Source organism: Macaca thibetana, chromosome 1, assembly GCF_024542745.1.
Source record: "Macaca thibetana thibetana isolate TM-01 chromosome 1, ASM2454274v1, whole genome shotgun sequence".
In the NCBI taxonomy this organism is placed as follows: domain Eukaryota; kingdom Metazoa; phylum Chordata; class Mammalia; order Primates; family Cercopithecidae; genus Macaca; species Macaca thibetana.
The window spans coordinates 170,216,359-170,243,184 of record NC_065578.1 but is presented as its reverse complement, the minus strand read 5'-3'; the positions used below and the strand labels follow the sequence as shown (position 1 = coordinate 170,243,184).

Genomic DNA, 26,826 nt, shown 5'->3' with positions numbered 1-26,826 from the left:
TAGGCATTTAGGCATAGAAGGTTTCACTTTTCTGCATTCCAGTGTGCAGTCATTGGGTGTTACAGCAGTTTCCTCATTCCTTGAACTACTGCAACATGTTCTAACATCATAGTTCCAAAAGTGGACTCCCTGACTGCTGCAAAGGTGAGCAGTTCCCTAGGTACCCCAATACTGTATGTTTAGATGGGAGTAATTTCTGGAGACTCAAGCTTGAAATCACTCCTCCAAACCTTCCAATGATTTTGTAAGAAACTATGTAATTTCAAAACTGCCAATATAAATCTGCATTCCTCTTCAAATAGCTAGAGTGGTTTGTTTCCTGAAAATTTGTATATGATCAAGTTTAAAAATAATATAAACTACACAGAACTATTTCAGACTATGGGGAGGGCAAGCAAGACTAACACACAAAAACATATGTGTACACATGAGGAAAAAGATCACTAAATACACCAAAATGTTAATGTGCTCATCCCTGTTAATAGAAATACGGTAATTTATTTTTACTTATCTGTTTTCTCTAAACGTTTTTTGAGAATACATTAAAAGCCTTTTTAAAAATTATTTCAAATAAACAAAATCCTACAGGATAAAAATATCTAAATGTATCTTGAAATGTTAATGTTAGAGGCAACCAGAAGGATTAATTAAAGTATTAATCTGCATATAACACCATAATATACACACAAATACGTATCATGGTCCTAACTAGGGAAGCAAGTCCCCGTGGTTGTGACTCCCGAGCAAATATTTGTCTATTCTAGTGGCACAGATGACTGCTGTTAGAAAAAGGGCAGCTATCTTGGGAACTAAACATATAAGGTGAGAGTAGCTAGTGCTGCAGCTGTTGGCAAGCTTTTTGTTGATAATACCAGAAGTACATCCCTTAGAACTGGTCATTTTGAAAGGCATAAAATAGAATGGAAGTGCCTTCACCTATTTTGAAAGGCATAAAATAGAATGGAAGTGCCTTCACCTACCCAATAATTAAATAAAATTTTAGAAAAGACTAAATATGAAACGAGCAAGACTTTCTATAAAATATCATTAAAAAAACTTTCCACATAGCATTTATCTATTTATGGGTTGCTCTTTATTCTTCCATTTTCTGTACCCACTAGCTTCATGACTTAGTTTCAAACCAGCAATATATGGCACCCAGACAAAGACAAGTCATACTTCTTTATTCACAGACAGAAGTAATCATGAAGTATCACAAGGGATTTGCAATCATCCAAGAAGATGCAGATAAAATAAACCATTCTTAAGCTATGGAAATTCCTATTAAGGAATTTTGTTAGATTAATATGAAAAAATCCTTATATCTATTAACATGGTCGTTTTACAAAGATATTTTTCAAATGTCATTTGATATTACTTTTGTTAACATTTTCAGTGACAATTTTGATGAGCTCTAATTTTGGATCTTTTATGGCTACTGCTTTCTGTGACTTAAGAAACCTTTGACTAACCCCCAAGTCACAAAAATAATCATCCATGTTTTCAGTTAAAAAGCTCCATATTCTTAAAATATTACATTTAGGTCTATGATTCATCTCCAAGTCATTTTTGTGAGGTAGGGGGTCATGTTCATTTTTTTCTATATGGATATTAAGCTATTCTGGCTCCATTTGTTGAAAAGACTTTCCTTCTCTGTTGAATTGTTTTGCCACCTTTGTCGAAATCAAGTGATCATATAAATGTTGATCTGTTTTCAGGCTCTCTCTTCTATTCCATTGATTTATTTGGCAATCCTAGTGCTAGTATCACACTGTATTGATTACTAAATACAACTTACCACAATAATCCTCACATTGCTTAACAAAATTTAAGCCTCAATAGGAAAGGATATACAAATTAAGCTGAAATAAATGAATGGGATCAAGATGAGCCTTCCTTAAAAATCCATTTTTAAAAATTGTATCATGGCTTTGAAAACACTCCATAATTATTACTGTATCAAGAGCAAAACATATTTACCCACAAATAACTGAGAAACTACATTTTTCATTACCTCCAACTGAAATTATGTATGAAAAATATTTCATTAGTTTTTCTATCAATTTCCCATCAGGTTTTTCTCCATTAGTTCTAAGTCCTTTAATACCACAATCACTAAGCTTAAAAACAATCCTTAAAAATTCATGTGCTGAAACTGGAAGATGGGTACACGTTCTCCCTAATAAAATATATTATGCTAAATTTATTTTACAATAAATAATGCTAAAAAGTCATGTATCAACCTCAGAAATATTCTTGATAAAGAAAAAAGTAGATTACTTCCTTTTAAAAAGAAAGTTTTATAAAGTCTTCTTTAAAGTCTGACTTGCAAAGGAAGATTAAAAGTAAGAAAATTATTACAAAGCAACTCCCAAAATCAATTTTTAAAAATCAATTGTGAGCAAATTGTATATGGCTCTTGGAAACTGCAGGCTGTATGAAATTTATTCAAATTAGCATAGAAAGATCCCCCATCACCACTACTATCTTTTTAAAAAAGCAGATAGCATGAACTGTCAAACCTCCAATTTTTTAATATACAGCTTATGAGCTTGAAAAAGTATTCCATTGAGAGTAACACCAACATTCTTTAAGATTTACAATTTCTTCTTAACCTGAAATTTTGCTTTGAAGCGTAATACTCAAGACCTTCCTGAAACAGTTCTCTACTACATAAACAAATAACCCCAAACACTTGAAGAAAAATTACTAAAATAAAATTGAGATGTTTATTACTTTTCTACTGACAGCAGTGAAAATCACTGGAAATTATACTTTTGTCCTTTTTAAATGATTTACATTTAAATCATACTTTTTCAAATAACTGGTATAGCAGATAAAATTCAGTTTTAAAATCCTCAAAACACTCAGATATCAAAGATAGAAATACTGATTTTTTTCCCATTAATGATGATAAGAAATAAGACATCCAGTTTCATTAAGATCTGACAATTGCAAATTTTAAGTATTTAAATTACAGATAAGGAGTATCATTTGTGCATTTTCTAGGTTCATATGGTAGTTACACATCCAGAAAACTAACAGTTCTCAGACTCAATGTCAAATAATGGAATTTGGGCAAGCACTCTTAATATCACTTTCATTTAATATGCACTACATGCACATGATGCAGGTAGGGAAGAAGTTTATGAATCCATGCATTAAAGACAAGACAGGCTGGCACTACCGCCAAACGTGCACTGAGCCAATTAGGATGTTGCTCAAGGTTCTTTATACATAATGATTTCCATGAAAATATGTGCAGAAGCAGAAATGTGTACACATCCCAAAACATCCTCTTCATTTGGTTTCCTGAGCTTTCTTTGCGTTCTGTTTTTCTTTTGCCTAAAAATTAAAAATAGTATGTTACAAAATTTTAAAAGTCAGTTTTAGACTATATTAAAATAAAATGTGCCTAAGAGGGTATTCTCAAGATGAAAGGTTTGAAATACATTGTTTCTAAGATTTCTAAAGCATTATGTTTTATAACTTGAGACTTATAACAAACTTTTCCTGGACAATTACATAGTTATTTGCTCTAAGAAAGGATCTTGTTTGGTTTGCAGTTCTTTCCTATCTGAAGGTAAAATGAATTATTATAATTATAATAATTTAAAAATTCCATAAAGTCAAACTCATTCATGAGTATTCCAAAACAATATATGTACACATATTTGCCTATTTCCGATTCAAATGAATATAAGAAAAATCTTACATTAGTTTCTGCAAATGTGAATAAATGAGTTTAACCTAACAGTTTAAGTGAGTTTAACAGAATGTCACTAAAGGATTATGTATCCCTGGTGTCAACCAAACTTTATTTATATGACTTAAAACCATGTTCTTCATGACAATTATATAGCTTGAACACAGTACTTCTGTCTTATTCTTTAGCAAATGAAGCCAGAGCTTATAGATGTTATCGGCCGGGCGCGGTGGCTCAAGCCTGTAATCCCAGCACTTTGGGAGGCCGAGACGGGCGGATCACGAGGTCAGGAGATCGAGACCATCCTGGCTAACACGGTGAAACCCCGTCTCTACTAAAAATACAAAAACTTAGCCGGGCGAGGTGGCAGGCGCCTGTAGTCCCAGCTACTCGGGAGGCTGAGGCAGGAGAATGGCGTAAACCCGGGAGGCGGAGCTTGCAGTGAGCTGAGATCCGGCCACTGCACTCCAGCCTGGGTGACAGAGCGAGACTCCGTCTCAAAAAAAAAAAAAAAAAAGATGTTATCAAGCTTGACCAAAGTCCCACAGCTAGTATACAGTAAGTCCTCAACACAGATCAAAGACATATGCTTTATAGCATTGCTTCTCAATGTATATACCAAAGACTTAGAGATCCTGTTAAAATACAGACTGATTTAGTAAAATGCCTGAGGTTCTGTATTTCTAACAAACTCTCAGATGATGCCAGTTCTGCTGGTATTCAGAAGACATTTCTAAAGCAAGATTTTAGAGTACTACAACACAATATTTTCCACTGTGCACTACAGAAGAGTCAATAAATTTCTACATTATACAACTTTTTAAAACTTCCTTAAATAAAAAATAGAGCAATTAAAACAATTACAATCTTTTTGTGATGTATTAGGTACTATAATTATTACTTAACAGTAAGATAAAACTTGAGTGTTGTGCCTTAGAATAAGAGCAAATAGTCTGCATGCCATATTAAACATTATAAAATTAATTGCCAACATCAATGTTTTTAGTTAACAAACATAATTTGTAATTTGGTATGTGTATCGCATCTCAAAGTTTTCTTTCCTCAAATAATAAACATAATTTGGTTTTAGGCATAATTTAAAATAAAAGTATGTGCTTCTTTCCTTATTGATCTCGGAGCATACTTAGTAGAATACTGAGAAGGATTAACAAGAAATACATTTACTGGTTTCTGATATAAACGATATAAACTTTACAATGTAATTAAATGAGTAAACATATAAGGCAGAGTGTTCATACATTTATTAAAAAGTTATCACCATTAATTGAGCATTATGGTGAGCACTAATTTATATACTTTACAGATATGATCTCATTTAATCATCAAGAATGTGAAGTAGGTATGATTCCCAGTTTACAGATGAGAAAGAGGTTATAAGAAAGTACGGGCCTAAAAGCACTAGCTAGTAAGTAACATACATAAGATTTAAATTCAAAGCCTGTATTTTGGTCTGCTTTTGTTAAAAAAAAACATATTTACAAATAGCATGGAAAAATATATACTGTTAAAAATACTTTCCTTCTATACAGTGTACCAATGATATTAAAAAGTACTGACTTAAATCAGATAATTCTGCATTAATAGATATTAATGTAGATACTGTTGTGATTAGCCTTAACTATTCTTCTACCTTATTTCTATTAAGAAATAGAAAAAGATCTGAAGCTTACTTATTAGCAATCGAATCATAAAGTCATAGTAAAATGTGGACAAAATTCAATATTGTGAAGTTTCTGTGGATTCCCCCATAGCAATGGAATTTATGATTTTATATTATGTTAAGTTATTGATAGTCAAAAACTTAAGATAATCATTCATAATTACATAATGTGTAGACAAAAATTTTTTAATCATAAATATACTCGAATAAATGGAAGTCTCACAAATATAATCTTAAATTACATAATTTTATTTTATATTTTAAGAAAGAGATTTGGTTAAAACACAATACAAGAAGTTTTACAACTATATATTTTTGGATTACCTCCTATGCAGTTTTTTAATGTGGTATATATTCAATGAATTCATTAGTTAAAAAGTCTCATATAACAAAAACACTTATAGGTCCAAGTTCATTACAGCCATGCCAAGGGAGAATCACTTTTTATTTATTATGTTGCAAATAAAAAGATTTTAGCTCAAATACTTTTATGTCATCATAGACTATAGGCAACTGCCTCAGCTATTCAAAAATCTGATCCTGTAGAATCTCGGCATATAGTAGCACTGCATGGGGTAGCCACATCTTTCCTGTTTGTTTCCTTCTATTCCTTCTCACACCTTGTTCTTTTATCCTATTTTCCCTGAAAACAAAACATAATAAGATCCACTATTCCAATTTATCTATTTCTGAATTCTATAGGTAATTTTTCTTAGAAGTATTACTATTAAGTAACCATCACTGGTCAAGATTTTATATAATTATAAAAGCTAATATTTAGCAGTATTTTAACATATTTTATTTTTAAATTTGCATTTATCTGCAGAAAATGATATTTTAATATGACAAAATAAGATGAACAAAAATATATTCTTGCAAAGGAAACTGATATATTGCTACAGATTAAGTATTCCATTCCAACCACGTATTTAGAACTTTATGGAAGTGAAATTTTAAGTGGCTATAAAGTTATTTAGCAGCTACCTTGTGCTTGCTGGGGATCTTCAGCCTGACTTTATCCTGGCATTCATCAAAATAATACTATTTAGCACAGTAACATAATTGTTCATTTATTTCTTTCCTAAATCGTATCATGAGTTGCTTAAGAGAAAATAACACATCTCAGTTATACATACATCCCTAGACCTTAACAGAGTGCCTGGAATATCCTTGCAGCTAGATAAATGTTTGATGAACAATTTAAAACATTTCAACAATTCCAATTAAATGAGTCTAAGCTCCTTCAGAACCTAGGAGAATAATAGTTATTGCATGCATACAAGAAACAAATCTATCTCAATATTGTTTCTGGAATATTAATAAAAGAACAACTTAGAGAAATAAGCCACTAGAAAGTCAATAACTACTTTCCCTAAGAAAATGAAGGCAAACACAACAGAGTTGGTGTTCCACTAACATCAGGTATTCATATGCTGCCACCTTGTGTCCAAAAAATGTGAACTAAGGAATAAAGATTCTAATGTTAAGCTGACAAGCTGTTGTTCTCTAACTATGCTCTCAAAAAAAATCTGGGGATATAGTGTAATTAAAAATCAAACAACAGTGGTCCTTTTACTTACTAATTTGCACACACAAAAAATTCCGTTCACAGATCAATTTTAATGCAAAATTTATACATTTAAAATTTGTCTAAGGGTCCTGGTCCCTAGTAACATTTATCTAACTTAAAATATGATGCATCACATATTTAGCACATTGTATAGTTATTTTAATATTTTTAACAGAAAAATATTTGATAGGGTTAATAACATATCTAGGTATTCTTGTTAATCAAGCAATTTTGAGAACCACAGGACCCTGTATTAATCTAAAACTTGGAATACAACCTGAGATGCACGAACAGAAAAAAACCTATAGTGGAAAAGAGATTTAGCAGTCTTCTACAATAATTTTTACATGTAATGCTAAAATTTGGGTCACATGTTTCAATCAATAAGGTATATACACAAAAAACTTATTAGCTCACATCTCATATTATTTAGAATGTATAACACAAAACAGCTTGGTTGAAATGTATCTTTGCTTTGTAAACTTAAAAATTAATAAGGAAAATATACCTACCATGTATTCTCGTCTTTAAGTTAATGGTCCAAAATTTTATTTGCCTAGTAGTGTCTTCTCAAAGTGTTTCTCAAACTGTGGTACACAGACCAGTTGCATTAGAATCACTTGGGGAACTTATTAAAGAATCCTTCCCCTATATCAGAATATCTGGGGAGGGGCCAGGTAACACGTATTTTAAAGAATATCCACTGATGTTCACTTTCAGAAACACTGATTGACAGTATGAACTTAAAAACAATTTAACTGCATTTTACTTACTCAACAAATATTTTATTGTTACTTATGAAAAAAATAATAATAATCAGATTTTTTCACTAACTTATGCTAGTTTTCCCTCAGTGGAACGGATGCTAGATTAGAAATAAGAAAGCCTGTTTTGTAGTACCGGCTATTTTTTTTTTAATCCAACAATGTCCATTCTACTTTTAAAGTCTGTTATATCAACTCAAATTTTTGCTAAATAGGAAAATATCTATTATTTCAAGTATTAGCATTAAAAATCTATTTTTGCCTAAAGAAAGAATAGTGTTTTAAATTTTATTTTAATATAGTACAACCTGAGGTCTTGACACTAAGAATCTGGAAGGCTAAAGCAGTGGGGTAATTCTTTATTTTTGTTTTACAGTCTCAGTTGAACTAATTCTTATAGAATATAAAACAAGAATCAAAAGCAAAAGAATAAAAATGTACAAGCTTCCAAAAATTTTACCTCTAGTCATGCAAAAAAAAAAAAAAAAATACATTTTACGTTTTTGGAGAATCTAAACCTAATTTAAGTATCTACGGATAAAATACTTACCTTTTCTACTAGTGGTATTAACTGCTGGTGTTCTGCTAAAGTCTTTAACAATTCCATAATGAAAGGCAGATAATTATGCTTCCTTCTGATATTCTCAATCTGAAAATAAAACAACATCAATCCACACTAACTACATTTCTGCTAATTTTGGTATTTTACTCTTTGCATCCAACTCAAAATAGAAATGGTATAAAATATCCACTCTCATAAGAAAATAATTTTAGAAATAATGAGACTCCACTCCCACTGAGAATAAAGATTAACACAATACAACACGTGGAGGGAGTTTCTTGGGCGGGGCTTCCTGCCCCTGACTTAGCAAATAATAGACGCCTTTAAAAGTCCAATCTAAGATTACTTATGAAAATGTCATTTATAAAAACAACTAAAGGTCTACATGCTAAATTAACATTTGCTACTTCACCTAATCAGGCAAAGTCTAATGAGACCAGCTTTATTTTGTGATCAAGCACAATCTTTCCTTCAGATTATTTTTTATCGAAAGGAGGTACATTGCAGGAAAAAATTTATACTTCAGTGGAAAACTATGGACTGTCTAGATAACATCCTCTCAAGTTATGTGATTCTAGGCTCTCACTGCCACTGAGCTGTTATATATTCTGCCTGGTAGAAGTATAATTGATTGCCCTTCTTCCATAGAAAGTTTCCATCTCTTATAAATTTATTTCAACTTCATATAAATTTGAGCTTCTCTGACTACTTCTTTAACTAGAGTTCCTTCAGTTAATTAATTAAATTAAAGCTTAACACGTTTGTTTTATAGCAGTATGAGAATCATTTGATCTTTTTTTAAACAAAGCATTCCCAAATAATAAAACAGGAAACTTTATGGAAGTTATGGAAACTCTGTGTTGTATTTTGGGCGGATATTAAAAGTTAATTACATAATAACTACATAAGTATATATAAAGATGGGTAATTTACTTTTTTAATATCATGTGAAATGGAAAATAATTGGTAAAGCTATTATTTCTTCCTTTCCTATCTCCACAAACTTGGCCCTCCCTCTTTCCTGCCTGGAATACCCTAGAGCCTGCCTGCCTGCCCTTACCACTTTCACCTGAAGAAATTCTACTAGTTTAAGGCCCATTCATTTCATTTAGCAATCATCTGCTGTCTGATAAGTATGAGGCAAAGTATCTGTTGTCTGTTAAGTATGATGCAAAACACTTTACTGACACTGTGGGGAGCAACAAAAAGGATAGTTCTTGCCTTACACTGAGGTTCAAATGAAAAACAATCCTTTTACTACCATAACACACGACAAATGACATATACATTCCACATCCAAAGTTAACACAAAATTCACTTTCCTCCACTCTTTCCGCTTTTCTGAAAAAAGGTTACCAGACGGATTGCAAGTGAAAGACAATACATTATTAAAAATAACTTTGCCTTTATATTTGATTCTGAATTATATAAATGCTTGTCATGATTAAATAAAATTAAATCAGAATTTTTAACTCTAAAAAATCTGAAAGCAAAATCAACAGGAAAAAGTTTTAAGTGAATTTAAAATACAGTGATTTGATTATATATTCAAAATAGGATATACCCTAAGGAACAAGAAAAACAAGAAAAAAACTATTCACTTGTTATTATACTATTGGCTATTATTCTGAACCTTTTTATATAGATGCATACACATATATACACAAATACGTTATATACATACTACATGTATATGGCATAAAACAAATAAGTAATTACATTAATTTTGTTAGGAACCCAAGATTTTCAACTTAATAGAAGAAATGCAAATTATTAACTTCCTTATGCACAAAGCCCTTTAATCCTAAATTTGAGTATTAATATGAATACATGATGTACTTCCTCTTCAAAAATAAAATATGAAACAAACAAAAGTGTACTTGCAGTGCTAAAAAGGCCTAGAAACAATGATCAATCAGCAGCACTGAGCCCGAGTGCCCAGATAGTGGTTTCTAAACACCATTTTGCACCAAGGGAACAAAGGGCTTATTTATGAAACGGCTGATTCTAAGCTTAAGCAAGAAATGTACAAGAAAAGTCTAAGGCAGGCATGGTAGCTCACACCTGTAATCCGAACACTCTGGGAGGCCATGGTAGGCAGATCGCTTGAGGTCAGGAGTTCGAAACCAGCCTGGACAACATGGTGAAACCCTGTCTCTACTAAAAATACAAAAATTAGCTGGGCATAGAGGCAGGCACCTGTAATCCCAGCTACTCGGGAGGCTGAGGCAGGAGAACTGCTTTAACCCAGGAGGCAGAGGTTGCAGTGAGCCAAGATAGTGCCCTGCACTACAGCCTGAGCAACAGAGCAAGACTGTGTCTCAAAAAAGAAAAAAAAAAAAAAGGGTCTGAAACATTTTATATCAGAAAGCAAGGAAGCTGGCTGGGCATAGTGGCTCACACCTGTAATTCCACCACTTTGGGAAGCCAAGGCAGGAGGATCATTTGAGGCCAGGAGTTTGAGACCAGCCTGGCTGACATAGTGAAATCCTGTCTCTACTAAAAATACAAAAATTAGCCAGGCGTGGTAGCACAGGCCTGTAACCCCAGCAACTCAGGAGGTTGAGGCAGCAGAACAGCTAACCCTGGAGGCAGAGGTTGCAGTCAGCCAAATTCGCCTTACTACACTCCAGCTTGGGCAACAAAGTGAGACTCCAACTCAAAAAAAAAAAAAAAAAAAAAAAAAAAAGCAAGGAAGCCATCAGAAACTAAGGGGGTTATGTCAAAAGGACTCACGAGACAGCCTGAAGTGGCTCCTATTGGCCAAAAATAGGATAATTTGAGCATCAATAAGAATGATAACGGGCCGAGTGCAGCGGCTCATGCCTATAATCCCAGCACTTTGGGAGGCCAAGGCAGGTGGATCACTTGAGGTCAGGAGTTCGAGATCAGCCTGGACAACATGATGAAACCCGTCTCTACTAAAAATACAAAAATTAGCCAGGCATGCAGGCAGGTGCCTATAATCCCAGCTTCTTGGGAGGCTGAGAGGGGAATTGCTTGAACCCAGGAGGAGGAGGCTGCACTAAGCCCACATCATGCCCTGCACTCCAGCCTGGGCAACACAGCAAGGCTCTGTCTCCAGAAAAAAAAAGTCTGAAATATCTTATACTACAAAGCAAAGAAGCTGGCTGGGCGTAGTGGCTCACACCTGTAATCCCAGCACTTTGGGAAGCCAAGGCGGGAGATTCATTTGAGGCCAGGAGATCGAGACCAGCCTGGACAACATGGTGAAACTCTGTCTCTACTAAAATTACAAAAATTAGCTGAGTGTGCTGGTGTGGGACCATAATCCTAGCTACTCAGGAGGCTGAGGCAGGAGAATTGCTTGAACTGGGAGGCAGAGGTTGCAGTGAGCCAAGATTGCCTCACTGCACTCCAGCTTGGGCGACAAAGTGAGACTTCATCTCAAAAAAAAAAAAAAAAAGTAAAGAAGCTATCCAGAAACTAATCAATAAGAATAATAACAGGCCGGGTGCAGTGGCTCACGCCTGTAATCCAAGCACTTTGGGAGGCTGAGGCGGGCAGATCACTTGAGGTCAGGAGTTCAAGATCAGCCTGGCCAACACGGCAAAACCCTGCCTCTACTAAAAATACAAAAATTAGCATAGCCAGGCATGGTGGCGCACACCTGTAATCCCAGCTACTTGGGAGGCTGAGGCAGGAGAATTGCTTGAACCTGGGAGGTGGAGGTTGCAGTGAGCCAAGATTGCACCACTGCATTGCAGCCCCGGCGACAGAGCGAGACTCCGTCCAAAAAAAAAAAAAAAAGAATAATAACTACAGTGAACTGAAACATCAAATAGGTTAAAATTCTGTTCCTAGTAATATTTTACAAAAATAAAAATGAAAGACATCTCACTACTTATCTTTGTAGGGTATCAGAGAATCAACATATTATTTGAAATTTGGTAAATGATAGGAGGGAAAGCCATCAGATATTCAATGTACCTTCATCTTGAAATATACTGCTCTACATTAAAACATTAAAGGAACACATTTTTAAAAACATACCTTGTATCTTTTTAATTTTTGTACTTCTTCTTCAATAAGCATCTGATTTTTGGCAACTTCTGACTGAATAGCACTTAACATACTATTACCTTGATCTGTATCCATGGGTTCCTCCTTGGGGGAAGGAAAAGAAATAGCACACCCTAATAATTGAGGCTTACATTCAGAATATTTTAAAATAATAAACACGGTATGACTATTTTTGAATTTCTACTCTTCATATTGATAGCAGCATGCCAGCCTAACAGCAGCATTAAAGGATAAAAGCTCCAAAATTGTACCTTCCATATTTCTGTTTTAATAATATGAAATTTCATCTAAAAACAACCTACATTGTAATATACTATATTGCCATATTCTCCTAATACACTATAAAATAAATTTTCTTAAATATATTCTTAAGAAAATGTGATCAAAGGATGGTAAATAAACTTTTGTCTACTAAATCTCTTCTCCAATGACATTTACTACGGAAAGATAACCATAGACTAGTAAAGACTACATGTGACTCTAAATGTACTCAGTTAACTCTTTGAGTATTAACTTGCTTAATTATATAATAAAATCACAGAAAATAGTTAAAATAGTTCATTCCTAACACTTATTTAGCATTTACCATTTGTTAGTCATTAAGTGATTTACATATAATACCTCATTTACTCCTCATGACAGTCTTATGAGGTAAATACTACTTATTACCTTTATGCTATATGAAGAAACTGAGGCACAAGGAAATATACTCAAATTCCTATATCCACTAAGTGCAAAGTGAGGAACCAAATGAATCTAGGCAGCCTGATTTCAGAGTGTGTATTCGCTTAATCACCATTCAGACCACTTGATTATATATATATATTTAAAGTAAATACTATTCCTGAGAGAATAACCAAGCTAGAACTTTGTACTTAGAAACATGGCCACGAACCTCTGCAAGTTGTCGTTGTAACTCTGCTATCTTCTGTTCATATATCATTTTTCTGTCAGACACAATGGCCATTAAATTAAATCGAATTTCACCTTCACTGTACCTAAAAGAAAATTATTTAAGTTTATAATGCAATAAAGAATTGTACAATTATTACCATTAAGATAATCCATTGTGATTCCTCTCTTGATTTTCTAGTATAAACAAAAGTATATCAATTGGCTAACAATAAAAATGGACACTTTTAAAAAGTGTCAGGCACATAGGTGTGCATCTGTGGTCCCAGCTACTTGGGAGGCTCAGAAACGGGGAGGATCCTTTGAGTTTAGAAGTTGGAGGCTGCAGTGAGCTATGATAGAGCACTATACTCCAGCCTGGGTAACAGAACAATACCCTGTCTCTTAAAAAACAAAAAACAAACAAACAAACAAAAAAAAAGCTTTCATATAGGAAAGACAACTATAGCAAAAAAAAAAAAAAAAAAAATTAGTTAAATTTCATCAATCACAAATGTTTTTCAAATGTTCTAAAATAATGTTAGTATCACTTAAAACATGTGAAATAAAAAATACTTTAATCAGTTTCCCTACCTTTATAAGAAATATGGCAACTCATTAACCTAAGAGCTCAGAAAAACACAAATGAATACTCCACATTTGTTAAATTAATTAGACTGGCATCTTGATTGGAATTAACTATGCTCCTTTATATAATTTTTCCCAAGTCATGATGAACTTTCTATTTTTAATTTACATATTTTAAATTTTATCTTATCATATGTAAATAAATATAACATATTTTATTAATATAATGTATAATTATATCATATAGTAAAACTTCCAAATGTTTGATTTTCACTACTCTGGTGTCAATGAAGCATTTCATAACATAAGCTTGTTCATGGTAGCAACTGACATTAAAAGCATTATTTGTAACACTATGTAAATGGCACTGAGATGAAAATATATAGAAAATGTAGAAAATGTAAGCCCATTTTGCATTAGTTTATCTCTAAGAGTTTCTCATACACAGCTCTATTCACTGAAAAGAACATGGCCCAATATAACTATAGTGCTTTGAACTATGTAAAAATGTTTTTAAAACACTGATTGTGGGACTTCATGTCCCTATTCCTGCCATTAAGTACAACTAAAAACCCTGGACATAATATGTTTTTTAAAAAGAGCAACCAAGAACATTCTGAAAGATAGAAAAAGGCAGACAAGGTGGGGAACTCAGGAACCAAGAATGATACAATAGTGAATTCCCTGAGGTTTTTTTCTGCCTCATATATCCCAGACTTGGAGCTGAAGAAACCAGCAACCCAGAAATACCAACAGATACAGACAAAAAAGCCCCAACAAAAGTCTGCTCTCTCTAGCCAAATAGAAAAGGTGCAGCCTCAGAAGACAGAAAACTTTTAGACAATAATCATTCTACTATAGCCAAACATGACTGAAAAATCTGTGACCTCACCCCTACTCAAAACCAGTAAAAGTAGAATAGTGAGCCTGGACTTCCAACCTTGTTTCCAACCTATAACAAGACTCCTAGGTTGGTATTAAAAAAGGCTGGGTAGGGAATGGGGACTTTCATCCCCGCCATGTGGTAATGACAACACCCATTTGTGGTATCAGAGGACACAGAATGGGAAGCTAAAATTGCCACTACCATCCAGTGGCAAAGCAGCCTCTCCCACTTCAGTATGAGTGGAAAGCAATAGCAAGGCACTTCTACCCCTCTCAGCCAGAGTGGTATCAATAGAAACCCTGCTGGGGGCTAGAACTCCTATCTCTGCCCAGCAATAACGAGAAGCCTTATTCCATTTCAGCTGTCACTGAAGGCCTAATAGGGAAGTTGGACTTCTACTCCCATCTAGCAGTAATGAGGTGGCACCCACAATTTACCCTGTCAGAGCCATGTCCATAAAAACCAGCTCACACAGAAATTTTAAATAAGATCCAAAGTTGAGGGGGGCACCCAAGATGGACGAATAGAACACCTCCAGCCTCCAGCTCCCAGCGTGAGCGACACAGAAGACGGGTGATTTCTGTATTTTCAAGTGAGGTACCGGGTTCATCTCACTGGGGCATGTCAGACAGTAGGTGCTGGTCAGCAGATGCAGCCTGACCAGCAAGAGCTGAAGCAGGGCCAGGCATCGCCTCACCTGGGAAGCGCAAGGGGGAAGGGAATTCCTTTTCCTAGCCAAGGGAAACTGAGACACACAACACCTGGAAAATCAGGTAACTCCCACCCTAATACTGTGCTTTACCAAGGGTCTTAGCAAATGGCACACCAGGAGATTACATCCCACACCTGGCCCAGAGGGTCCCATGCCCACAGAGCCTTCCTCATAGCTAGCACAGCAGTCTGAGATCTAACTGCAAGGCGGCAGTGAGGCTGGGGGAGGGGCGCCCACCATTTCGGAGGCTTAAGTAGATAAACAAAGCCTCTCGGAAGCTCAAATTGGGTGCCCACCACAGCACAAGGAGGCCTGCCTGCCTCTGTAGACTCCACCTCTGGGGACAGGACATAGCTAAACAAAAAGCAGCAGAAACCTCTGCAGATGTAAATGTCCCTGTCTGACAGCTTTGAAGAGAGCAGTGGTTCTCCCAGCACGGAGGCTGAGATCTGAGAACGGACAGACTGCCTGCTCAAGTGGGTCCCTGACCCCTGAGTAGCCTAACTGGGAGACATCCCCCAGTAGGTGCAGACCGACACATCACACCTCACACAGCTAGGTACACCTCTGAGACGAAGCTTCCAGAGCAAGAATCAGACAGCAACACTCGCAGTTCAGCAATATTCTATCTTCTGCAGCCTCCACTGCTGACACCCAGGCAAACAGGGTCTGGAGTGGACCTCAAGCAAACTCCAACAGACCTGCAGCTGAGGGTCCTGACTGTTACAAGGAAAACTAACAAACAGAAAGGACACCCACACCAAAACCCCATCAGTACATCACCATCATCAAAGACCAAAGGCACATAAAACCACAAAGATGGGGAAAAAGCAGGGCAGAAAAGATGGGAATTCAAAAAATCAGAGCACATCTCCCCCTCCAAAGGAACGCAGCTCATCGCCAGCAACGGAACAAAGCTGGAGGGAGAATGACTTTGAGGAGTTGAGAGAAGGCTTCACGCCAAACTTCTCAGAGCTAAAGGAGGAACTATGTAACCAGTGCAAAGAAACTAAAAACCTTGAAAAAAGAATGGATGAATGGATAACTAATCAATGCAGAGAAGACCATAAAAGAACTGATAGAGATGAAAGCCATGACACAAGAACTACGTGACAAATGCACAAGCTTCAGTAACCGACTCGATCAACTGGAAGAAAGAGTATCAGTGATTGAAGATCAAATGAATGAAAAGAAGCGAGAAGAGAAGTGTAGAGAAAAAAGAGAAAGCCTCCAAGTAATATGGGATTATGTGAAAAGACCAAATCTACATCTGACTGGTATGCCTGAAAGTGACGGGGACAATGGAACCAAGTTGGAAAACACTCTGCAGGATACCATCCAGGAGAACTTCCCCAACCTAGTAAGGCAGGCCAACATTCAAATTCAGGAAATACAGAGAACGCCACAAAGATACTCCTCAAGAAGAGCAACTCCAAGACACATAATTATCAGATTCACCAAAGTTGAAATGAAGGAAAAAAATGTTAGGGCAGCCAGAGAGAAAGGTTGGGTTACACACAAAGGGAAGCCTATAATACTAACAGCAGATCTCTCGGCAGAAACTCTCCAAGCCAGAAGAGAGTGGGGGCCAATATTCAACATTCTTAAAGAAAAGAATTTTCATTCAGAAATTCATATCCAGCCAAACTAAGTTTCATAAGTGAAGGAGAAATAAAATCCTTTACAGACAAGCAAATGCTTAGAGATTTTGTCACCACCAGGCCTGCCCTACAAGAGATCCTGAAGGAAGTACTAAACATGGAAAGGAAAAACAGGTCCCAGCCATTGCAAAAACATGTCAAAATGTAAAGTCCATCGATGCTAGGAAGAAATTGCATCAACTAGAGAGCAAAATAACCAGCTAATATCATAATGACAGGATCAAGTTCACACATAACAATATTAACCTTAAGTGTAAATGGACTAAATGGTCCAATTAAAAGACACAGACTGGTAAATTGGGAAAAGAGTCAAGACACATCAGTGTGCTGTATTCAGGAGACCCATCTCACATGCAGAGACACACATAGGCTCAAAACAAAGGGATGAAGGAAGATCTACCAAGAAAATGGAAAACAAAAAAAAAGCAGGGGTTGCAATCCTAGTCTCTGATAAAACAGACTTTTAAACCATCAAAGATCAAAAGAGACAAAGAAGGCCATGACATAATGGTAAAGGGATCAATTCATCAGGAAGAGCTAACTATCCTAAATATATATGCACCCAATACAGGAGCACCCAGATTCATAAAGCAAGTCCTTAGAGACTTACAAAGAGACTTAGACTCCCATACAATAATAATGGGAGACTTTAACACCTCACTGTCAACATTAGACAGATCAACAAGACAGAAAGTTAACAAGGATATCCAAGAATTGAACTCAACTCTGCACCAAGCGTACCTATTAGACAACTACACAACTCTCCGCCCCAAATCAACAGAATATACATTCTTCTCAGCACCACATCACACTTATTCCAAAATTGACCACATAGTTGGAAGTAAAGCACTCCTCAGCAAATGTAAAAGAACAGAAATTATAACAAACTGTCTCTCAGACCACAGTGCAATCAAACTAGAACTCAGGACTAAGAAACTCAATCAAAACCGCTCAACTACATGGAAACTGAACAACCTGCTCCTGAATGACTACTGGGTACATAATGAAATGAAGGCAGAAATAAAGATGTTATTTGAAACCAATGAGAACAAAGACACAACATACCAGAATCTCTGGGACACTTTTAAAGCAGTGTGTAGAGGGAAATTTATAGCACTAAATGCCCACAGGAGAAAGCAGGAAAGATCTAAAATTGACACCCTAACATCACAATTAAAAGAACTAGAGAAGCAAGAGCAAACACATTCAAAAGCTAGCAAAAGGCAAGAAGTAACTAAGATCAGAGCAGAACTGAAGGAGATAGAGACACAAAAAACCCTCCAAAAAAATCAATGAATCCAGGAGCTGGTTTTCTGAAAAGAGCAACAAAATTGATAGACCCCTAGCAAGACTAATGAAGAAGAAAAGAGAGAAGAATCAAATAGACACAATAAAAAATGATAAGGGGATATCACCACCAACCCCACAGAAATACAAACTACCATCAGAGAATACTATAAACACCTCTACGCAAATAAACTAGAAAACCTAGAAGAAATGGATAATTTCCGGGACACCTACACTCTCCCAAGACTAAACCAGGAAGAAGTTGAATCCCTGAATAGACCAATAGCAGGCTCTGAAATTGAGGCAATAATCAATAGCCTACCAACCAAAAAAAGTCCAGGACCAGATGGATTCACAGCCAAATTCTACCGAGGTACAAGGAAGAGCTGGTACCATTCCTTCTGAAACTATTCCAATCAATAGAAAAAGAGGGAATCCTCCCTAACTCATTTTATGAGGCCAACATCATCCTGATACCAAAGCCTGGCAGAGACACAATAAAAAAAAAGAATTTTAGACCAATATCCCTGATGAACAGCGACACAAAAATACTCAATAAAATACTGGCAAACCGAATCTAGCAGCACATCAAAAAGCTTATCCACCATGATCCAGTGGGCTTCATCCCTGGGATGCAAGGCTGGTTCAACATACGCAAATCAATAAACGTAATCCAGCACATAAACAGAACCAAAGACAAAAAACCACATGATTATCTCAATAGATGCAGAAAAGGCCTCTGACAAAATTCAACAGCCCTTCATGCTAAAAATTCTCAACAAATTCGGTATTGATGGAATGTATCTCAAAATAATAAGAGCTATTTATGACAAACACACAGCCAATATCATACTGAATGGGCAAAAACTGGACAAATTCCCTTTGAAAACTGGCACAAGACAGGGATGCCCTCTCTCACCACTCTTACTCAATATAGTGTTGGAAGTTCTGGCTAGGGCAACCAGGCAAGAGAAAGAAATAAAGGGTATTCAGTTAGGAAAAGAAGAAGTCAAATTGTCCCTGTTTGCAGATGACATGATTGTATATTTAGCAAACCCCATAGTCTCAGCCCAAAATCTCCTTAAGCTGATAAGCAACTTCAGCAAAGTCTCAGGATACAAAATCAATGTGCAAAAATCACAAGCCTTCTTATACACCAGTAACAGACAAACAGAGAGCCAAATCGTGAATGAACTCCCATTCACAATAGCTTCAAAGAGAATAAAATACCTAGGAATCCAACTTACAAGGGATGTAAAGGACCTCTTCAAGGAGAACTACAAACCACTGCTCAGTGAAATCAGAGACGACACAAACAAATGGCAGAACATACCATGCTCATGGATAGGAAGAATCAATATTGTGAAAATGGCCATGCTGCCCAAGGTAATTTATAGATTCAATGCCATCCCCATTAAGCTACCAACGACTTTCTTCACAGAATTGGAAAAAACTGCTTTAAAGTTCATATGGAACCAAAAAAGAGCCCGCATTGCCAAGACAATCCTAAGCCAAAAGAACAAAGCTGGAGGCATCACGCTACCTGACTTCAAACTATACTACAAGGCTATTGTAACCAAAACAGCATGGTAGTGCTACCAAAACAGAGATATAGACGAATGGAACAGAACAGAGCCCTCAGACATAATACCACACATCTACAGCCATCTGATCTTTGACAGACCTGACAAAAACAAGAAATGGGGAAAGGATTCCCCATTTAATAAACGGTGCTGGGAAAACTGGCTAGCCATAAGTAGAAAGCTGAAACTGGATCCTTTTCTTACTCCTTATACGAAAATTAATTCACGATGGATCAGACACTTAAATGTTAGACCTAAAACCATAAAAACCCTAGAAGAAAACCTAGGTAATACCATTCAGCACATAGGCCTGGACAAGGACTTCATGTCTAAAACACCAAAAGCAATGGCAACAAAAGCCAAAATTGACAAATGGGATCTAATTAAACTAAAGGGCTTCTGCACAGCAAAAGAAACTATTATCAGAGTGAACAGGCAACCTACAGAATGGGAGAAAATTTTTGCAATCTACTCATCTGACAAAGGGCTAATATCCAGAACCTACAAAGAACTCTAACAAATTTACAAGAAAAAAACAAACAACCCCATCAAAAAGTGGGCAAAGGATATGAACAGACACTTCTCAAAAGACATTCATACAGCCAACAGACACATGAAAAAATGCTCATCATCACTGGCCATCAGAGAAATGCAAATCAAAACCACAATGAGATACCATCTCACACCAGTTAGAATGGGAATCATTAAAATGTCAGGAAACAACAGGTGCTGGAGAGGATATAGAGAAATAGGAACACTTTTACACTGTTGGTGGGACTGTAAACTAGTTCAACCATTGTGGAAAACAGTGTGGCGATTCCTCAAGGATCTAGAACTAGAAATACCATTTGACCCAGCCATCCCATTACTGGGGATATACCCAAAGGATTATAAATCATGCTGCTATAAAGACACATACACACGTATGTTTATTGCAGCACTATTCACGATAGCAAAGACGTGGAATCAACCCAAATGTCCATCAGTGACGGACTGGATTAAGAAAATGTGGCACATATACACCATGGAATACTATGCAGCCATAAAAAAGGATGAGCTCGTGTCCTTTGTAGGGACATGGATGCAGCTGGAAACCATGATTCTCAGCAAACTATCGCAAGAACAGAAAACCAAATACCGCATGTTCTCACTCATAGGTGGGAACTGAACAATGAGATTGCTTGGACACAGGAAGGGGAACATCACACACCAGGGCCTATTATGGGGATGGGGTAGGGGGGAGGGATAGCATTAGGAGATATACCTAATGTAAATGACGAATTAATGGGTGCAGCACACCAACATGGCACATGTATACATACCTAACAAACCTGCATGTTGTGCATATGTACCCTAGAACTTAAAGTATGAAAAAAAAAACAAAAGATCCAAAGTCTTACTTTTATAGATATAGAGATTATAATAAAATTTATATGGGAAGGCAGAGGAACTATAATAGTTAAAACAATTTTGTAAAGAAGAATACAATGAAAGGCATCCATCTACCTGATTTCAAGACTTACAGTAATCTACACAACGTAGTACTGGCAGAGGAACAGATAAATGGAACAATGGACAGAACAGTGAGCCCAGAAATAGACCCACACAAATATGCTCCATTTTTGCAAAGGTGTAGGAGGAATTCAGTGGAGGAAGGATAGCCTTTTCAACCACTGGTGCCTGAGTAATTGAATATGTACAGGCAAAAAGAAAAAAAAAGACCCTTGACCTAAATGTCATACCATATACAAAAATTAACTCAAAATACATCATACACTTACATGTAAAACATTAAACTATAAACTTTTAAGAAAATAACACAGGAAAAAAATATATGGTCTCTACATCGAGACAAAGAATTCTTAGACTTGACAACAAAAACACAATTCATTGTGTGAAATATTGATAAACTGTACTTCATCATGATTAAGACCTTTTGCTCTGTGAAAGACCATTTTGGGAGTACGAGGGGATGGGCTACAGACTGGGAAAGAATATTTGCAGGCAATGTGTTTGATGAAGGATTAGTATCTAAATTACGTAAAGAACTTCAGGCTCAAGAGTCAAAAAAACAATCCAATCAGAAAATGAGCTAAAGGCACAAAAAGATTTTCAACGTCATTAGTCATTGGGGAAATGCAGATTAAAACCACAATGAAGTATCACTATACATCTGTCAGAATGGTTAAAATAAAAATGGTGATAACACCAAATCCTAAAAAGGATGCAGAGGAAGTAGACCATTAATATATTGCTGGTAAAATATAAAATGATACAGTCACTCTGGAAAAGAGTTTGGTAGTTCCTTAAAAAAATAAATACCCATTTACCATGCAACCCAGCAATGACACTCATAGGCATTTATCCCAGAGAAATGAAAACCTGTAGTCACAAAAAATCTGCACAAAAACATTTATTGTAGTTTTATTCGCAGTAGCCAAAAAATAGAAAACAATCCAGATGTCCTTCAATGGATGAACAGGCAAAAAAATGGTATATCCATATCACAGAATACCATTTACGAATAAAAAATGAACTACTGATACACTTAATAACTTGGATGAATCTCCAGAGAATTAAACCGAGTGAAAAAGCTAAGGCAAAAAGGTTACATATTGTAAAATTCATATATAGCTTTCTTTAAATCACAAAAATTATAGAATTAGGGATTAAGGAGTGAAGGAAAGGGAAAGGCAGTAGGGGAGACAAGTGTTTGTGCCTAAAAAGAACAACATAAGGGATCTTTGTGGAGAGCAAATTTTCTGTATCTTGACTACATCAATGCCAGTATCTTGGCTGTGATATTATACTGTAGTTTTGCAAGATGTTGCCATTGAAAGATAAAAAATACACATGATGTCTCTGTATTATTTCTTACAACTGAATGTATATAATTATCTGAAATTGAATATATAATTACCCAAAAATAAAGGGCTTAATATTAAAAATAAACCCTCAAAAACAAAACTCTATAAAATAGCTGTACAATTATCCAACAGTACAAAATATCTAGCCGGGCACAGTGGCTCATGCCTGTAATCCCAGCACTTTGGGAGGCCAAGGCTGGCAGATCACTTGAGGTCAGGAGTTTGAGACAAGCCTGGACAACATGGTGAAACCCCATCTCTACTGAAAATACAAAAATTAGCTGGGTGTGGTGGCATGTGCCCATAATCCCAGCTACTCGGGATGCTGAGACACGAGAATCGCTTGAACCCAGGAGGCAGAGGTTGCAGTAAGCCGAGACTGCACCACTGCCCTCCAGCCTGGGCAACCGAGTGAGATACTGTCTCAAAAAATAAAATAAATAAATAAATAATTATTTAACTTAATGGAAATCTGCATGTTTAACTTCTCTAAAGACAAGATGACATACTACTACATGAAATTCAGAGATTTTCTGAAATAGACTTCTTAAATGCATTAACCCAATCAAAAGTAGATGTTTGGCTGGGCACAGTGGCTCACGCCTGTAATCCTACCACTTTGGGAGGTCGAGGCATGCGGATGGCTTGAGCTCAGGAGTCTGAGACCAGCCTGGGCAACATGGTGAAAACCCGTCTCTACAAAAAATTAAAAAAAAAAAAAAAAAAAGTAGATGTTCAATGCACACTGCTAAAATAACAATAAAATACAAGTTTAAAAAATACTTAAAAAACAGAATATTATGCCAATAAGATTAGCTGAGCATTTACTTTTGTATCCTTTTTTCTATGACAGGCCTTACTGCACTGATCCAATCATCTTGATTGCATGCACCTAGAAAGAAATTTTAAAACAGTTAACACAAATAAAAATAAGAACAATCAACTTTAACATGCAAAAGTTTGGCCCCAAATATTTTTCTACAAATACTTTAACAAATTTAGAGCAGTAAAACTCTTCTTAGTATAATTATGTTGTTTCAATTCCATAAATAAATTTTTATAACAGACATAGAAAAGTAAGCATTTTTAAATATAGAGGCAGCATGTAAATCTGCATTAGATAAACTATTGATTGGTTCCACGCATGTGGAATGGCAAAAAGTACAAACAAAATGAACCCATGTTAATTTTTTTAAAATCTAAAACAGTTTTAAAATCGAACAGTTTTATGAATAGCCTGTAACATTAGATTCAACTAAAACAAGTTGTGTTGGACTTCAAACCTAATATTAAAAAAAGAAAAACAAAATTTAATGAAGTCAAAATAAGGAGTTAAAATTATTTTGTGAACCTATTATTTCAGTAATCTTTCAGAGCCACAGATTGTACCCTCAACCTTGATAAGTGTTTATCATTTTTTGCTCAGCATTAGAGATGGGGTGGGATCAGAACAAATCTATGCTTTGGCACAAAGGATAACATATTCATGCACTATTTAAAGAGAGAAGTTTTAAGAAAAATATTTTCTTGATTGCAAAACAATAAATTATACACTTCCAAATGAAAATACTTCAATACAGATGACAAGAAATGTTTGCTATCCTTTATGAATGGGTTAAAAATGACAAGAATAACTATTTAAGTTCACTAAGGGTAGTTTTTAAATGCTAAATGGAAAATAAAATATAAATTATGTAACCTATAGGTTAAAAACTAATTTTACTTGGGAAAAACTCAAAGGCCTCAAATGAACTATGGTAGTCAACATGTCCTTCCTGTATATTAATATAACATACTGAAGAGCTTAAGGCCTTCATTATTTTATGTTGCCTCATAGTCACTTTTACCTTGAAAATTTAAGCAGCACTGTGACTAAAATGAGGGTGAATACCCAACAGATTTTCCTCTGTCAAAAGTGAAACATCAGGAACAGGAACTGCATTACCTAAATCAATCGGTCCTTCTCTTAATCCATCTAATTCATACAGTCTTCCATTAACAGGAACATAACTGACAAAATGAAAAGCATCTTCTTCTTTTGCTGATGTCTTCGTATCAAATTCAAACATTTGCTGTCTATAGTAGATAAAAAAATAGTGAGACTCAAAGAAGCAAAGAAAGAAACAGTATTTATTTAACATAAAGTCTCTTTACCTGGCGAAACTGTTGTGTACTTGTCGAATCACATCTGAATTGCTCAGTGCCAAGCCTTTCATCTAAAATAATTTTTTAAAGTAGCCTATTAATACACAAACTTTCACAAATATGACATTTTAGGAATAAGAAGGTTGTACTCACAGCTGCATCAAAACTTTGTGAAAATTCTTTAAACTCTGATAATGTCTCGCCTAAATGGACATCCTGGTGGGTACAGTTCAGTAACACACTCACTATGGCTTGAGTGGCACAAGCATTATTAATTACCTAGAAAATATAAAAGTGAAGATATCAATGTGTTTAAAAAAAATAAAAAATGGTTTTTAACCGGTGACAATGATCCCAAAACATGAACAGTTTTCAAATTATATTTTATAAAGTCTCAGCATAAACAGAATAAATATGTTTAATGTCTATCTTAATCTATTTTCAGAAATTTGCTGCAATTCTGGAGTTGAAGATTCTAGGAAACCAAATGAACTCAATGAACTCATTACCAAAAACCAATCCCGTTAGGGTAACAAAACCAATCATCCTGATCGAAAACATAGCTGATTAAGCCAACAGAGCTTGTCCTCCTCTACTATTCATTTCCTCCTAGACTCATTTCTACCTATTCAAATTCAATTCGTATTTTACTACTGAGCATAAGCTTCAAGTCACCTATGTGATTTTAGAGAAATTCTGAAACAACTCACATTAGTTTCTACCCTCATTTGAATTCCCAAACAGGGTATATAATGTCCACATATTTTTTTCACTCAATCATGTACAGTCTTTACATTGCTATCATCTAGCTGTTAATTGTTCATTTAACAAATTATCTGGACCTTACATTCTAGCCAAAGGAAAAAACATTTAGATAGCATTTACTATGTGCCAGTTACTTTTCTAGGCACTTCACATGTATTATTTCTTTTAATCCTCTCAACGACTTATGAAGAAGGAGTAATATTATCATCTTCATTTTAAATTTGTAGAAGCTGAGGCACAGAAGTTAAGTGCCCAGGGGCACACAGCCAATCTGGTTCTAGAATTTGTGTACGTAGCCATCATGCTACGCTGCCTCTGCACATACATGTGGTCTCTCCAACAAGATTATAAACCACTTTATGAACAGCAGTTTCTTCCACACTGCCTAAGCACCTACAGTACTGATCATGAAGCTGGAAAGACCCTCAGATGATCAGTGTGAACACCAGCAAGGTTAATCATAGAGCTGAATAATTTTTTAAATTACAGCTTAGTCCTACTACAGTATTATGCTACTATATTGTAATTAGTCTTTCCAATAATGCTAATTAGCTTATGACTTTACATTTTAGTAAATTATCTATTTTTATCCTGCCTGATTTCAGAAGAAAAAAATTCAGTTATTTTCCTTCTTTAATTCTTATAGTTCTCTATTTCTCATGTTGGTAGAGGTTTTTAAGGTCTTATGACTATCTACCAGTTCCTGAACTGCTGACTGAAGTATATTTGAGAAATTCCTTGATAAGACTGCACTCTCCATTACAGAACAGTCTCGTACTCCTACTTCTCAATAACTATAATAACATCACCATGCTTCTATAATTCTTCTCTTTAAGTATTTTGTATTCAAAACTGTCTTAAAATTGATAAATTAGGAAAAAGTAGTAATAGATCCAGAATCCAATTAACATTGCTGCTGACTTAAACGAGTAAATATTTTGACCTGAATCACAGTTTTTTAGTAAATTTGGATGAAAACTTTAATGATGAAAGAGGACTTCATAAATGTGGTTAACTAAAACACTGTAACACTTAGTACTCCCTTATCTTAGGTCAAAATTATCTAAGATGAAATTATCTGAGGATAGCAGAGTGGGAGGAGTAAAGTTAGAAG

At 35.5% G+C, this 26,826-nt stretch overlaps 1 protein-coding gene across 15 annotated transcripts in view; it reads right to left on the bottom strand.

The window, feature by feature from the left end:
• Nucleotides 1-1,167: 1,167 nt before the first annotated feature.
• UCHL5 (ubiquitin C-terminal hydrolase L5) overlaps nt 1,168-26,826 on the bottom strand; it is a 53,678-nt gene continuing 28,019 nt past the window's right edge. For 3 of the 15 annotated variants that reach the window (XM_050782897.1, XM_050782966.1, XM_050782941.1), the window contains exons 4-11: nt 25,101-25,226; nt 24,957-25,018; nt 24,748-24,878; nt 23,631-23,694; nt 13,223-13,325; nt 12,298-12,411; nt 8,272-8,370; nt 1,168-3,345 (exon numbers count right to left, since the gene is read on the bottom strand). In XM_050782897.1, coding sequence (XP_050638854.1) covers nt 3,301-3,345; nt 8,272-8,370; nt 12,298-12,411; nt 13,223-13,325; nt 23,631-23,694; nt 24,748-24,878; nt 24,957-25,018; nt 25,101-25,226 — 744 coding nt within the window. In that variant the 3' untranslated portion in view covers nt 1,168-3,300. Of the gene's footprint in view, nt 3,346-5,615; nt 7,545-8,271; nt 8,371-12,297; nt 12,412-13,222; nt 13,326-23,417; nt 23,499-23,630; nt 23,695-24,747; nt 24,879-24,956; nt 25,019-25,100; nt 25,227-26,826 lie in introns of those variants that run through there. The other 12 variants (XM_050782907.1, XM_050782977.1, XM_050782946.1 and 9 more) reach the window with 8 other exon arrangements.